Source organism: Marmota marmota, unplaced genomic scaffold, assembly GCF_001458135.2.
Source record: "Marmota marmota marmota unplaced genomic scaffold, marMar, whole genome shotgun sequence".
Taxonomy (NCBI): domain Eukaryota; kingdom Metazoa; phylum Chordata; class Mammalia; order Rodentia; family Sciuridae; genus Marmota; species Marmota marmota.
This window is the reverse complement of record NW_026000020.1, coordinates 9,262,239-9,275,961: the sequence shown is the minus strand read 5'-3', so window position 1 is coordinate 9,275,961 and position 13,723 is coordinate 9,262,239. Positions and strand designations below refer to the sequence as shown.

Sequence of the window (13,723 nt, the reverse complement as noted above, 5' to 3'; positions counted from 1 at the left end):
GGGGGGGGGGGGTCCGAAGCTGGTGCCAGAGGGAGTGGGGTGTCTTGACCTTTTTATAGGTTATTTTAGATTCCCTTTGTTCTCATGCACCCTCCTCCCATCCTGCCTAGGTGACCCAAAGGTGGAGTAATCCAAGGCTGAACAAGCCACCCAGGGGTACAGGCAGGAAGGGAACCACCCAGGGACTACTCATAACAGCTCCTTGCAGGGAGGAACAATTCCCCGGAGGCAGGTAACCTTGGCAACAGGTGGAGGAGGGAAGTGCTCTGAAGGTATTAGCATTTTAATTTCCTCTAGATTCAGCCCGCATCGCATCTTCCTGACCCAAACATTCTTTACATACACTAACTGTCCTTTTGTCTCCCTGGCCTCACAAGGAATAGGAATTTTTTCATGTTTCGGGGCTGAGCAGCAATGTTATGTTTCAGGGGTGATGAGTTCCTTGCATTGCCCCCGCTGAGGCTGCATCTGATTGTTGATTCAGAGTTAAGGAACCGCTGGCCTTCAAGACCACTCCTGCCGTGTCAGAGCTGGGGCCTTCCAGGAAACTGAGGCAATGCAAAGACCACCAGCCCTTCAACCACGATTCATGGGACCAAGTCAGAAAGATTTCAGACATGTCACTCCGAGTGACAGGCATGAGCTTATGGAAGGGATAAGAAGAGGGAAGGAGGATATCTCAAGGGGGAAAGTGGGTCCTCTCAGAGAGGAGAGGGACAACCTCCCTCTCCTGCTCTTCAGTTTTATTAGCGATCCCAGAGAATTTTCTAGAAAGCCCTGCCCAGGTCCACCTCCTGACATTTGACTGACGATGGGGTGACATCAGACTTTTCAAGTCCCCACTGCAGTAATTCTAAGTCCCCTTTGCCCATGCTGACCAGTTCTAATTGAATTTTTAATCATTTTTACAGATATCATGGTTAGGAAGAGCTGTCCTTATCTTCCAGGATCTGGTCCATGAAAATGGTCTTAAAAAATCTTTCCCTTCTTGGGCTCCTCTTATCAACGTTATTTCCTGCCTGCATTTCCTTACTGATAACGGGTAGTTTGCTGAGGAATGAGGCATACCCTCCCCACTTAAGCCAGGAAGGGCTACAGGTAAATTGCTTTTTGGCAAAGAAAGCATGTGGGTCAGCACAGTGAGATCATTTTATAGAATTTTTCTCTTACCCTTGTATTCCCACCATCCTCATCTGTCTGTCCCCTAACACTACCACGTGAGCCTCCTCCCCTGGACACACATCAGGTCCTCAGTATCCAAAGCTAAACACAGGACCACCTTTTTCTCAGCTAGCACAGTAAGCAGAGGACCAAGACCCCGAGGAAGCACGTCACGTAGTGCCTAAGGACCCAGAGACTGGCTTCCACCTTGCTAGGTGTCTCTGGACGTGTGACTCGGGGCCTCTGTTTTCTTATACAAGAAATAAAGATTAATGGCCCCTAAGGGTTATTAAGAGGATTAAAAGATTAACCAGGTAAAGCTCTTAACACTCAGTAACAGCATAAGCTTTTGATATTTCTACAAGTGTGGCATATTTGGTGTGTAAATCCCCTGAGCGGAGGCTGTGATTTGCCAGGTTGGATGTGGCCTCACGCCACTGGTGCGTCAAGGGGGCCACACCCCTGCCTCCAAGGCTGTCTAGAAAGTTGCTCTCCTCCCTCAGTCCAGCGTCCAGCCCCTGCCTGTCTCCTCGCTCTTGTTTCCTGGTGTCTCTTCTGCTCATATTTCTCAAGGAGCCCAGACCTGACACACCCGTGTTGCTTCCCTGCCACTCATCCAAAGCCTCCCAGGACCTCTGTGCCAGCCCCGCTCCCTTACCAAAGTGGGACACCCGGGACCAGAAGGTAAGACTCCTTCCTTGCTCAGTAGAAAGCCTGGAGGTCCTGACCCGGCTTCCTCTGCCCTTAAACACAGCTGGAGCCGTGACTTTGAATCCAGGATCAAGAATACCTCTGGGCAAAAGCAACTTCTGCTGCTCAGAAGCCAGGTGTGAGGAACCTTCTCTCATAGCTTTGGCTATCTGGAGATGCCCATGGGCTCCCTGGCCCAGGCACAGAATGCTGGAGGACCTGGTGCCATGTTTAAGAGAGTGGTTGCTGATTTGCTTGTTCACTGTTTAGGGGTAACTGTGGAGTCAGGCCCTGAGGATCTCGAGGCAGGGAACGTTGAGAAAAACTGGTTCTCATTTTGAAGAGTCTGTGATCCTCAGGGAACTGTCCTGGGGCCCTAACCAGAAGCAGATGTCCCTTGAGAGTCAAAATGCCTAATGTGGCCGTGGATGGCCACAGGCAGGATCCTTGGAGATTCCTCTTTGAAAAAGAGCAGAGGAAGGTGGGGGCCAAGAGGCTTGCTGGCTGCCAGTCACTCAGGAGGGTTCATCTTAAACATGGCGGAGGAGGCTGCTCAGCAGCTGTGGGAGGCCTGGGCTGAAGACAAGACATGCTCTCTTCCTTCCTCTCGACCGAGGGCCTCGCTGCACATAAGATGTCCAGGTGATGTTCTGGACCCTCCTAATGCTCCCATGTGTGATGACAGAGTCCCCAGGCATTGCAGCCTGGGCAATCAGTGTTGCCCCAGACACCAAGGGAATGGAGCTTCCATTCAGGGTCTGCTGGCCTCAAAATATGCTCTTCCCTTCCTTCCCTTCAAATATGTATGTGAGACAGGGACTCGGGGAAGCTGTCTCTAAAGAACTTTGACCACGTTCCAGGTGCTGAAGAAGAAGCGGCGACATGTCTTCCTCCTCTCCTCCTCGCCTTGAGCAGCCGCAGACAGGCAGCTGTCCACCACCTCACACGCCCGTCCCCAACACCAGCAGCTCCGAAGACCCCATGTTCACCCCGGAGCGTAAGTGGAGAGCCAGAAACCACCCAGCCCCACCAGAGATAGGGTGCAAGGACCCTGAGTCATTGGCTCAGCTGTAAATGTTATCTGCTTGGCTAAAATCTCAGAAATCTGCAGTAGAAAATCTCTTTTCTTACTGTCTCTGTTCCGAATTGCTTGTTTATTTTAACTAAGAGGGTAAAAGGGGAAAGAAACCAATGTAATGATGACCAATTAAGTAGTTTTTGTTTCTATAACTACCCAGAGACTTTACCCATCAGGAAAAAATAACCCCAGGAAAAAAAGGGGAAGCAAATCTTTAAAATCTCTTGGCCCCGTGAATGTGCTGAGATCCTTTCTGATGCTTTGATCCACAAACTGGTCCCACCTCATTTCCCTTTTCTTTCTCCCTCTTCTCAGAACAGTCAGCCTGTCTCGAGAACCCAGAAGCCAGTATTATCAGGGTGCAGTTGGGGTCCAACGTTAGCAATAACAGTGCCTGTGTTCTGTGATTCTGTCTTCCGGCAGTTCAGGATAGGCCCATATTCTACACCATTCGTGACTCCCAACAGATGGTGTGGGTCCTGAGTGGAGATGTTTTAATAGCAGCTCCTTCAAGCAACAATGTGCAGCCTGGTAAGTGATATCAGAAAATCCACAGTTGCTCTGGCCGGGGCCAGGAGCACGAGTTCCATGAAGTGGGCTCTGGTCCTCACCAACTTCTGGGCATCAGCCCAACGTCCAGAGGAAGGGCAGGAAAGAGCAAGATGGTCACCTTCCGTAAAAGGAAACCCATACCTAGAAGCAGGGGTGTAGGGATTGGCAGATTTCTTACCTGAAGAATCCACCTTCAGGTTACTGGGGGACTGTCCTTTCAGGTATGGCTGACCTTGGAGTTTCTCTCCTCTAAATTCCAGCCATCACTCCCTCTGTCAAACTTCCCCATCTTTCCATTACACACTTCTCTAACTTGGCATCATCTCTTCTAATAATGGGGGCATGTTCCCTCCTTCCACCCAAAGCCAGCCCCTCTTGGCTTCTTTCCCTTTCTGCAGGACTTCTGCGTTGGATGGAGTCCCTCTCTCAGGGGGTACCCCACCTGTGTCCCCTGTGTCATCTCTACTGCTGCTGACAGACACACTCCAGTCTTAACACCTGCTCTTGATCCTTGCTGTCTCTTCCTGTTGCTGTCCCGTTGCCCTGTGCCCTTCAGAGGCTGATTTCCCTGGAGAGTTGCCCACACAGCTTGCCTGCACCTCACTTCCTTTTCACATTTGCAGCAAAACAATCTGACTTCTACACTGCTCTCTTCTCCCCCCTAAGGTCCCTCTTTCCAAGTGCATCTTCAAATGTCAAATCCCAAGGGCACCCTTCTCAGCTGTCCTGCTGTAGAGCAGTGCCGGTTACTCTCCACCCTCCACCTTCTTCTTCCGCAAGAACGCTCCTGGTACTGAGGTCCACTGGCTCCTCTTCTGAGTTCATCTTTATGACTCAACTTTCTCCCAGAAACCTCCAAATCATGGGGTTCTTCAGGGCCCCATTGGCAACCCTGCAGGCCCTGTGAAGGGGTGGGGAGCAGGTCCTGTGGTTGGGTGCACGGCTTCTCCTCTCATCACCTGACATTTGTGCTCCTGGCACACATCTCTCTGAACCATCTTCTCTGGCATCTCTAACTTCACATGCCCTGGGGTGGAACTGCAGAGACCTGTCTTCTCAAAACGGATGATGGCCCCCACTAGGGGCACTGCCCCCTGCTCTACTGGCTTGGGCCAGGAACACAGGAGGCATCTGGATGCCTGACCCCGCCTCACACCTCCTCCATCCACCAGCGAGACCACTGAGTCTGTATTTCTAAGTCAGTATCATCTCCAGCTGGGACTGGCACCCCGCCCCCGCCCTCCTTCCCACTTCATTCATGGAACCTCCAATCCATTCTCCGCAGAGCCTCAGGAGGGACCTTCTTATGTGTAGAACTGAGCAGAAAGGACTTTCCTTTCCCTGTGAGCCCTTCTTCCAAGCCCCGATTTCTCTCTCTTCGCTTAGTGGCCTTCCCTGAACTTTAAGGAGCATTCTTAGAAATCCCACACAACATCTCCACTTCTGGCTCATGGTTCACAACCTAAGTGTGTGGCCACATTTATCTGCCAGAGGGGTAGGAAATCTTATTTTTTATTTGGGGAAGCTCTGTGCCCTGGTGAACAATTAGGGTTCTCATATTCAGGAATAAAAAGGAAATGAGTTTCAGAAAGGCGACAAAGGGACCTGCCATGGCTAATGGGAGGAGCCATCTGGGGAAGTCCCTGACAGTCCCCCGTTAGCCTCCTGAGTGTGAGGCCAGAGGCCCAGACTCCCCTCTGTTCGAGGCCTGACCCTTCTCCATTCTTCCTGTGTTTCCAGTCACTGTCACCTTGATAGCCTGCAGGGACACAGAATTACACGATGAAGAGAAAGGCAACCTGGTTTTCCTGGGAATCAAGGGCAAAGACCTCAGCTTCTGCTGTGCGGAAGTTGAGGGTCAGCCCACGCTGCAGCTGAAGGTGAGTCGTGCAGTCAATGAGGGAAGCATAGCAAGTGGGCTTTTATCTTAACGGGTGACAGTGAAATAATATTCCTGCAATCCTGGGTTGTCCCACGCAAGGAAGGAAATCTGACCTGGCTGGTCCCCACGTCCGTCAGTGGTGCCATTGGAGGGGGGGTACCACACTCGGGTCCATGCACAGCATGGCTCCTCGGAAAGCCAGAGGATGCACACAGGGATGTTCCTGAAAAGACAGGGGACGTGGCTTCTCTATTCTCTGTCCTGATTTGCTAGCCCCTAGGAGCCCCCAAGGGAATGGGAGGCTCCCACTTCAACAGACTATCACATTGACAAGTGGAGGGAGAGGGTTCATCTGGATTTCTGACAGTGTTTGTTTATATCCATGTACCCAAAGGAAGATCAGTAGGTACAAAGCCTCTGCTCATGATGGGAAGTGTAATGTCTGAATCGACGGGGAGGTTGGGACTCCAAAGAGTGCCCGGGTCTGCAGATGAAGGCACCCCGGGAGCTTCAGGGAAGGGAGCATGCCAATCCCTGTTACAGAGAAGACAGCACCTGTGTTGCAGAGCCAGGCTCCTGGAACCTGCTAGGTCCATGCCCTGACAGCCTGGTCCTACCCGACACCCCAGTGCTGGGAACTGACCCTGGGGGAGCTCTATCACTGAGCCACATCCCCAGGCCTTTTTAAAATTTTTTATTTTGAGACAGGGCCTCACTAAGTTGCTGAGGCTGGGCTCAAACCTGCATTCCTCCTTCCTCGGCCTCCCAAGTTACTAGGATGATAGGCCACCATGCCCTGTATCCCTAGCCTCCGACCCTCCCTCCTGTGCACAGAGGGCTGAGTTAGCTTAGCTCCCCACTGCAATCCTCCTCACTAATGAGCCTCTTTCTCACCCCCAGGAGGTCAGTATCATGGAACTGTACAGGGAGAACAAAGCTCGGACACCATTTCTCTTCTTCCACAGCCTGGAGGGCTCCACCTCTGCCTTTCAGTCGGCCTCCCACCCCGGCTGGTTCATAGCCACGTCCTCCACAGCCAAGCAGCCCGTGACGCTCACCCAGGAGAGGGGCCTCGCTAACACAAACTTTTATTTAGGTCGTGAGAATTAAATCCAGCCTGGTCGGAGGGTGACAGATTTCAGGATAGACTATCAAGCTGTCAGAGAATCCTTCTGCTTGAAAATACAGTGCCATCTGACCAGGTCACCATCCCCTACGAGGTCATCCGCAGTTCAGCCCATCCGTGGCCCACCTCATTCTGTCCCCCCTCAAACCTCTGCCCCTCTGGGCATCCACTTCTTCCCCATATCCCTCGCCTGAGCACTGTCCCCACAGGAAACCTCAGAATCGCTTTTTATTCTTTCTTGGTCTCGACCCACTGTCCACTCAGCTGCCACATCCAGCTAAGTCAACCCCACATGCTTCTCACGTGACACCCTCCACCCTCTTCCTTCTGCCAATCATGGCCCGTCAATAAATGCCATAAGTAAATCCCATCAATAAAAGAACGCCATGTATTGATTTGGGGCATGTTTATTTAATACATCATATAATATAAACATTCTGTTTATGCTATAAGTGTTGTCATAATATTAACATTACATCATATAAACATTTAATATAAACATACTATTCATATAACATGTTTACATTATAAACATTATGTTATAATATAAACATCATAATGTTTATAATCTCAAAAGATACATTGAAAAGATAAGATGAAAACATATCTTGATAAGCATGATGGATTCATAATCTAATTGGTTAATAATTCAATACACAGTGTATAGTTTGGCAATGATTAATTATTAACCATGATGAAATTAAATTAATCCACATTTCAGAGAATTATTCATATCAGTTACAATTTCTTCCAGGCAACTTCTCAGAGCTAACTGTACTGTCTTTTTTTTTTTTCTTTCTAAAGCAGTTAGAAATAGAAGAACATATTAATATTTCCTTATTATCTCCTGGAATTGCAGTGGTCTTTTTCAATTCACAGCTTCTCTTGAGGGATAGTTTCAAGCCCGTTGTTCATTTTGTGAGACTCGTGTAGGTACAGCCTGCACATTCTCTACCAGAGCACATTTAGGGTGCCGTGTTCTGGAACACGCAGCACACAGACATCCTTCAGCGTGACAAACCCTCCTCCCTCAGAAGGCCAGGCCCTCTCTGCCCAGGAAGCGCAGAGGTATCGGGTCTTGCGACGTATGCCCACTGCTGAGTTCAGTGTCCCAGCCAGGCAAGCTGGGTCCCCTACCCTGTCTTCCGGCATCACCTCCTGTTGCTTCCCTGCCAGGGGCTGTTCCAGAGACTTCTGAGCCCCCCTCTCGTCCTGTTAGCCTCCCTTTTGCTGTGAAAAGATTGGCTCTTCCAGCATTTCATGGCAGCCCCAGTGAGCAGCTCTCCCTGAGCCAGGGCTCCTGGGACACCCCGGGAGGACACTGGCAGGAATCTGCCTGGCGCTCACACAGGCATAAACCTAGAAGTGGGAGGGACCACAGGGACCTCTTGACCCATGGGGGTGGGAGCAGCTGCCCTCCCTCACCAGGACAGTTCTGAGTGGCATGGCAGGGCTGGACTCGAGACCCACCCCTGCAGAGGCTCCCCCCATTTCCTGCTCAACCCCCAGGCCCCTCTCTGGGCCCTGGACTCACCTTTGGTCACTCTGCGTACAAACCCTTGTCTCAGGCTCTGCTTTCTGGTGAGACCGATTCTATCAAAGCCAGACCTCTCTGCTCACCACCCGCATGTTGCACGCCTCACCTCTGTGCCCCTGTGTGTGCCTGGAACACATCTGCAGCCCATCTGCCACTGTGTACCCCACCTCCCCCAGCTTCTCAATAGCCCAAATCTGCTTGCAAGGCTTAGAGGCCTCTCACCTTCCCCACGTCACTTCCTTTTGTGTTAAATCACATTTTTGCCTTTTCATGGGACAATTTCTTTCGTTGGACTTTGTGCTATTCTTGCCTCGGAATAACAGTTTCTACTACTATTGAAATAAATGGATCCTCCTTGCATGCCGTGAGGTCTGTGATAGCATCTGCCCACTGATAGGGAAGCATGTCAGGCAGGATCCTGAATTGCAAAAGCAGAAGCAGCCATCGGCTTCGAGGAACATCTGAGGGACTGAGATTCCCTCAAAGAACATGCAGTGGGGAAGCACAGAGAGGTTCTTGGGGCTTGCCTCTTCTGTTCCTCCTCCTTTCCCCCACGCCAGTGAGACCCAGGGACTGTGAGGTGGCTGGGACATCCACTTGGGTGTGCTGCAGAAACGAAGCACAGCCCAGAGCGTCCCCCAAGGTTGCCAGCCAGTGTCCACAGCCTGCCTCTCAGAGGGCTCAGCACATGAGAGTGTGCACTTTTCCCCAGCCCCAGCCCACGCGTGCCGGGCACCACTGCATGGGCACACGGGAGAAGAAGCCCACGGGATTCACGGCTGCAACTTTTTTCTCTGACTCAGTCAGGTCTCAGCACAGGAGGACCCTAAAGATGGCTTGAAAGACTCCTGACAGTGAAGTTGGGCACATAGTAGGCACAACTGCAGAGCATGTGAGCCTGTAAATAGTGAAATCTATAGGAAGAATGGCGGGTGGTGTTGGAAAACAGTGTCACAGGGATGTGCTTGTAAATGTTTGCTTCCCAGCAACTCCAGGGGCCCTGGACATGGGCAAGAGACAGGCACCCACACTGCCCCATGGCCTCCAAGAGAGGGGCAAAGACACAGTGGTGGCAGGAGGGAGAAGAGGAAGAGGACGTGGAACCACAGAGGAGTCGGCATATCCCCTCCCTGGGTTAAGGTGTGTGATGCTCTTTGCTTGAACCTAAGCTAAGAATCAAAGGAGGAAGCCCAGGAAGAGGGATTTCTGTTCTGTCGGTATCAGAAAGCACTTCCCAAACATTGTGATTCCACAGCTTAAGAATTTGGGCATCCTGCAGAAATGCCTCCTTTGCAGGGAGCTAGGTGAATCCCTTGTCCATCCGCAGCATGAAGAGAATCATGCCAACATCAACACACAGGAGAAGCAAAGACAGACAGCCAGCGGAGTAGGAACACTCTAGAATCATATCTCCTGTTCAGTCTCTGAAGCATGGGCTCCTGTCTGTCTTTCCTCCAGTCTATGATTGGATACAGAGAGTCCGCCTGAATCTCCCCCAGTCAGCAACCTGGATGCAGGTCCGAGTCCACTTCAAGTGCTCCTACCGTCCTTCGTTTCTCCTGCTCTTTCCTTCCCTCAAATCCAGTTCCCTTTATTCTTTGGAAGAGAAACTTTTCAAGAATCTACAAACTTAAAATTGAAAATCTTTGCCTCCTACTTAGTCAAGAAGTTTGTTTTTATTTTGTCTGTGACCTAATGTGAACGGGGAACAAGAAAACACCTACACTGCCAATGAGAACGAAATACAAACATGCCAAAGACAGACGGACGGATGGACCGACCGGGTGCTGAGTCCCTTACAAGCAGAAGGTTCCTGATTATGACAATAACACTGAGCAGTCGGCCTAGGCCATATGGTTGGGTGTGACTCTTGAAATAAGTGGACATTAAAAAATGCATAAATTTACCCAAGCATCACACTATGGCCCATAAAGACGTTCAACTACTATCCATTAATAAAAAAATTATGGCAGCGGAAAGTTGGCGGACCCAGCATGGAAGCCCAGTCAGTTACTTCTTCCAAGGCAGGATCTCCCAGGCCGAGCAGAAAGGGGTGGCTCTGGTTAGGCCTCTTATCAGCAGCCACCAAGTGGCCACCCTGGGCACCCATTCTCTCACCCCTCTGCTGGTTATCTTGCCAGAGGAAGTCCAAGTCCAAGGACATGGCCAGGACCCCAGCCTTTGAGGCCCTCGGAGCCCCTGCTCACACTCCTGTCTTGACCTGCCATGTATTCCTCCCTCTTTAGGAAATGTTAATCATCAGCTGTCACTAATGAATTGGTGCATTTACTTTGTAAAAAAAAAATAATAATAGAAACTTAAAACATATCAGATAAATCCAAATTCCTTTCCTCCAATCCTGGTTCCCCTCTCCCCACCCTAATGGTAATCATTGTTATGTGCTGGGATCCCTCTGATCTATTTCTCCACACATGGAATGTGGAAATACACAGGGTGGTTCTGTTGGTGCCTCTGTGCATGTATGTGTGTGTGTGCTCGCTCGAGTACATCTCCCTGATTGGTGTAACACCACCCTGTTTTTCTCTGTGCAATTTTGGGTTCAGCACCACAGCTGCCTAGAGGGCTCTCTCAGGATAGACCTCCTGTTTCTGCAGCAGCTGCCAGTCATTCCTTCCTAGATAGTTAGTTTCCATTTTCTGGGAGTTTCCCTTATAAATAATGTGGCAACAGAGGTCCCAGCGCCTGCCTCCCACGCACACCCACGACTTTCCTTACAAGAGAGAGCAAGTTGCCTGACTGTGGAGCATGCACATTCTTTATTTTCAAGCCCTCCCTGTGTCCAGGACAACTCATTGTCGTTCCGACTTGCTCATCCCTGATTACTAATAAACCACCCACCCCTCAGCACACTGCCGTGGGACTCTGACTTCTGACTTCTCCACCCAAGCCTGTTCCCCGGAGCATCACAGTGACACCTCTGTAGCCTAATCCAGGACACAGTGTTTTAGGCCCAGCCTGCCCTGTCCTCAATCTCCACGCTCACCTGCCGGCCGTTCTGCAGCAAGCTGCTCCTGGGTTTTCCCCATCTCCCTGGATTTCCCTTCTGGCTCACATTTCCTGGTTCCTCCCCAGGTGACCTCTGAAGGCTGAAGTTACTCAGGACTCATCCTTGGGTCTTTCTACCATCTCCCTGGCTGACACTAGGGATGCTCATGAATTTAAATTCTAGCTGTAATCCAGCAAATCAATCTCTGGCCCAGAATTCTCTCTTCACCCCAGATTTGACTGAGGGGGCGACCAATCTGGACTGTCTCAGAACTTCCAGGATGAATGTGTCACACCTGGAACCCTTAATTCTGCCTCTACCACCCCAAGGCTTCTCCATCTCAGCTCCTAGAGACAGACATCCGGAGGTTACCTTCTGTTTCTCTGTACCCTGAAACCCCTCAGTCACTCCATCACACCGCCATAGCTGCCACCAAAGTGCACCTGGCCTGCAGATCTGCCTCTCGTCGCCTGTCAGCAGTGCCCACTGAATCGGTCCTCCACGTGGAGCAGGGGTCACTCCACAAGGGAAATCTCAACCCTGGCATCCCATGTGTGGCCATTTGCATTTGGAAAGCAAAGCAGATTCTTCACCACGGATCACAGCCTGGAGGACCTGGCCCCTGCACCAACCCTACTCCAGGTGACTTTCTCTCTGTGACCATCTCAGCTATGCCAGTCTTCCCTGGAGGTGCCAAGTTCTCAGGGCCCCAGGACTGTCACCTACACTGGTTCCATACACGGTCCTCGACTTTGATTGGTTTATTCCCATCTATGGCTGCCTCCTTCAGGTCACCCCCTGATATGTCCCCATAGTTTCAGGTGCTGTGGTCTGGAGGTGACGTGTAAGGAGGTGACTTGTGAGACAACAGAGTATGAGAATGAACTTCCTCTGTATTTCCTATCTCCTGCCTGCACAGTTCATTATCAGTGTACTCATTTCCCTTGGTCCTTCCCCACTTGACCCATTGCATTATTCCATTGTTATTTTCTCTCTTTTATTTTGGGGGCTGCTGGGGAAGGAACCTGGAACCTCCCTGGGGATGTGCCCTTGCTTGAAGCCCATAGGCCCTTTTTTCTTCTTGTCTCCAGCCAAGGGCTGAGCAGTTTTGCTCTACCATGCCCTTCCGCCATGACGTGCCACTTGGTCACAGGCCCAAAATCATTGGCCCCAACTGACCTTGGATGGAAACCTGCAAAATTGCGAGCCAAAACCACACTTTCCTCCTTATAAGTTGATTATCCTTCCCTTCCCTTCCCTCCTACACTAGCTCTGTTTTCCCAGGTGGGGTGGCCCTCTATTCCCATGTCCTCCCTGGTGGGGTGGCCCTCTATTCCCATGTCCTCCTGGGTGGGGTGGCCCTCCACGCCTGTGTCTTTCCAGATGGCCCTCCATGCTGTGGACAGTCCCCCTCTGGAAGTGTCAATGAACCTGACTTTGTTGGGTCACAGAGTAGCCCCTTGTGGTTTCAGTTTAATGGGGCTAAAGCAGCATGACGGTCAGGCATGACCCTTCACAGCTGGACCCCAATGGCAGACCCAAGTGTGCGTCATGACATCTTAAATCAATGGGCACACAGGCGGCTGCCCAGCGATGTGCCAGGTGCCCTCCACAGTGCTCCCCTGCCCCCAGGTTCAGCTGTTGGTCCAGCTTAACCCCAACAGTAGGCCTGTCTGGCATGGGGAGCGTCCATCCATACCAGTGGTGTTGGCAGTGAACCAAGGATCGGGGTCTGCCGTGTTGATCATTAGGTTTTGAGGGGTGGTGTGACAGGTAGTGTCCCTCTTCCCCTCTTGAGTATGCACCAACAGAGAATTAAGACAAGGCTAAGTTTTTCATTCATTGATTTATTACAGTTGGTGCTGGTATTGACAGTGTGGACTTCCTACAAACCAACAAACAGAGCCAGGCCTGGTGGCTCCACAGTGCCCTGGCCTCCTCATGCGAGGATGGCCCCTCAACAATGAAAATCACAAGGGAGCAGGGTAGAATGGACACTTTCTTCAGTTCAGGTGGCTCCCAGTGGCCAATCCCTATTTTTCATAAGTAGCATGAGCACATCGTTTACCATATTACGTGGCACTTTCAAGAGTGGAAGGTGGCCTCGGTAATTATGCTGGGACAGCAGGTGTGCACCAGGACGTATGGACATGCCTCCACTTGGGTAGAGTGAGGAGAAGAGAGTCAGATGTACCACAGACGAAAACACCCACAGCAGAGAAGAGCTGTTCTCCCCTTATGTGTTCTACATTTTAATGGGATCAAGGAAGAGTATTGGTTGAAGAGGAGTCTGTGTCAGGCCAGGAGCAGGAAGTGGGTCTGGGTCTGTGTCCCCAAAGGTGCACAGGTGAGATGGACATGGAAGGTCACATCCAGCAAACTTTTATCTGAACCTCTGCACCCAGGCTGGAAATTGAGGCTGCTTCTTGGTGACGGGGATTCATATCACTTTAGCAAAATTGAGATGCTTCATCCTTCCTGTTATAATCCTGACAGTCGAATTTCTGATTTTCTGTAGTTTTAAAGAACAAAACCTCTTAGTGAGAACATGGTAGTCCCTTCAAGAAGGAGGTGTTGTGACACCTTACAGCTGGCATGTCCCTGGGAGAAACACTGCTTCCTGCTACTTGGCAGCTGGTCCCCTCTGTGCAGGGTTAGTCTGGGCCCCTGAATGGCCTTCCCGTTTTCAC

The 13,723-nt window shown here is 50.9% G+C and overlaps 1 protein-coding gene across 1 annotated transcript; it reads left to right on the top strand.

The window, feature by feature from the left end:
- The first annotated feature begins 1,637 nt into the window (after nucleotides 1–1,637).
- On the top strand, nucleotides 1,638–6,884 carry LOC107154038 (interleukin-36 beta-like). Its single transcript, XM_015499641.2, has 5 exons — nucleotides 1,638–1,845; nucleotides 2,712–2,848; nucleotides 3,353–3,460; nucleotides 5,222–5,361; nucleotides 6,264–6,884. The coding sequence occupies exons 2-5, from the start codon at nucleotides 2,734–2,736 to the stop codon at nucleotides 6,471–6,473; spliced, it is 573 nt and encodes a 190-aa protein (XP_015355127.2). The 5' UTR covers nucleotides 1,638–1,845; nucleotides 2,712–2,733; the 3' UTR covers nucleotides 6,474–6,884.
- Nucleotides 6,885–13,723: the final 6,839 nt, after the last annotated feature.

What these genes read in the sequence shown, in the direction of transcription:
- LOC107154038 (XM_015499641.2), top strand. Translation starts at nt 2,734, where the DNA reads ATGTCTTCCTCCTCTCCTCCTCGCCTTGAGCAGCCGCAGACAGGCAGC. An exon ending in CCCCATGTTCACCCCGGAGC is followed by an intron (nt 2,849 to 3,352) that starts GTAAGTGGAGAG and finishes GTCTTCCGGCAG; the next exon opens with TTCAGGATAGGCCCATATTC. An exon ending in AGCCCACGCTGCAGCTGAAG is followed by an intron (nt 5,362 to 6,263) that starts GTGAGTCGTGCA and finishes TCTCACCCCCAG; the next exon opens with GAGGTCAGTATCATGGAACT.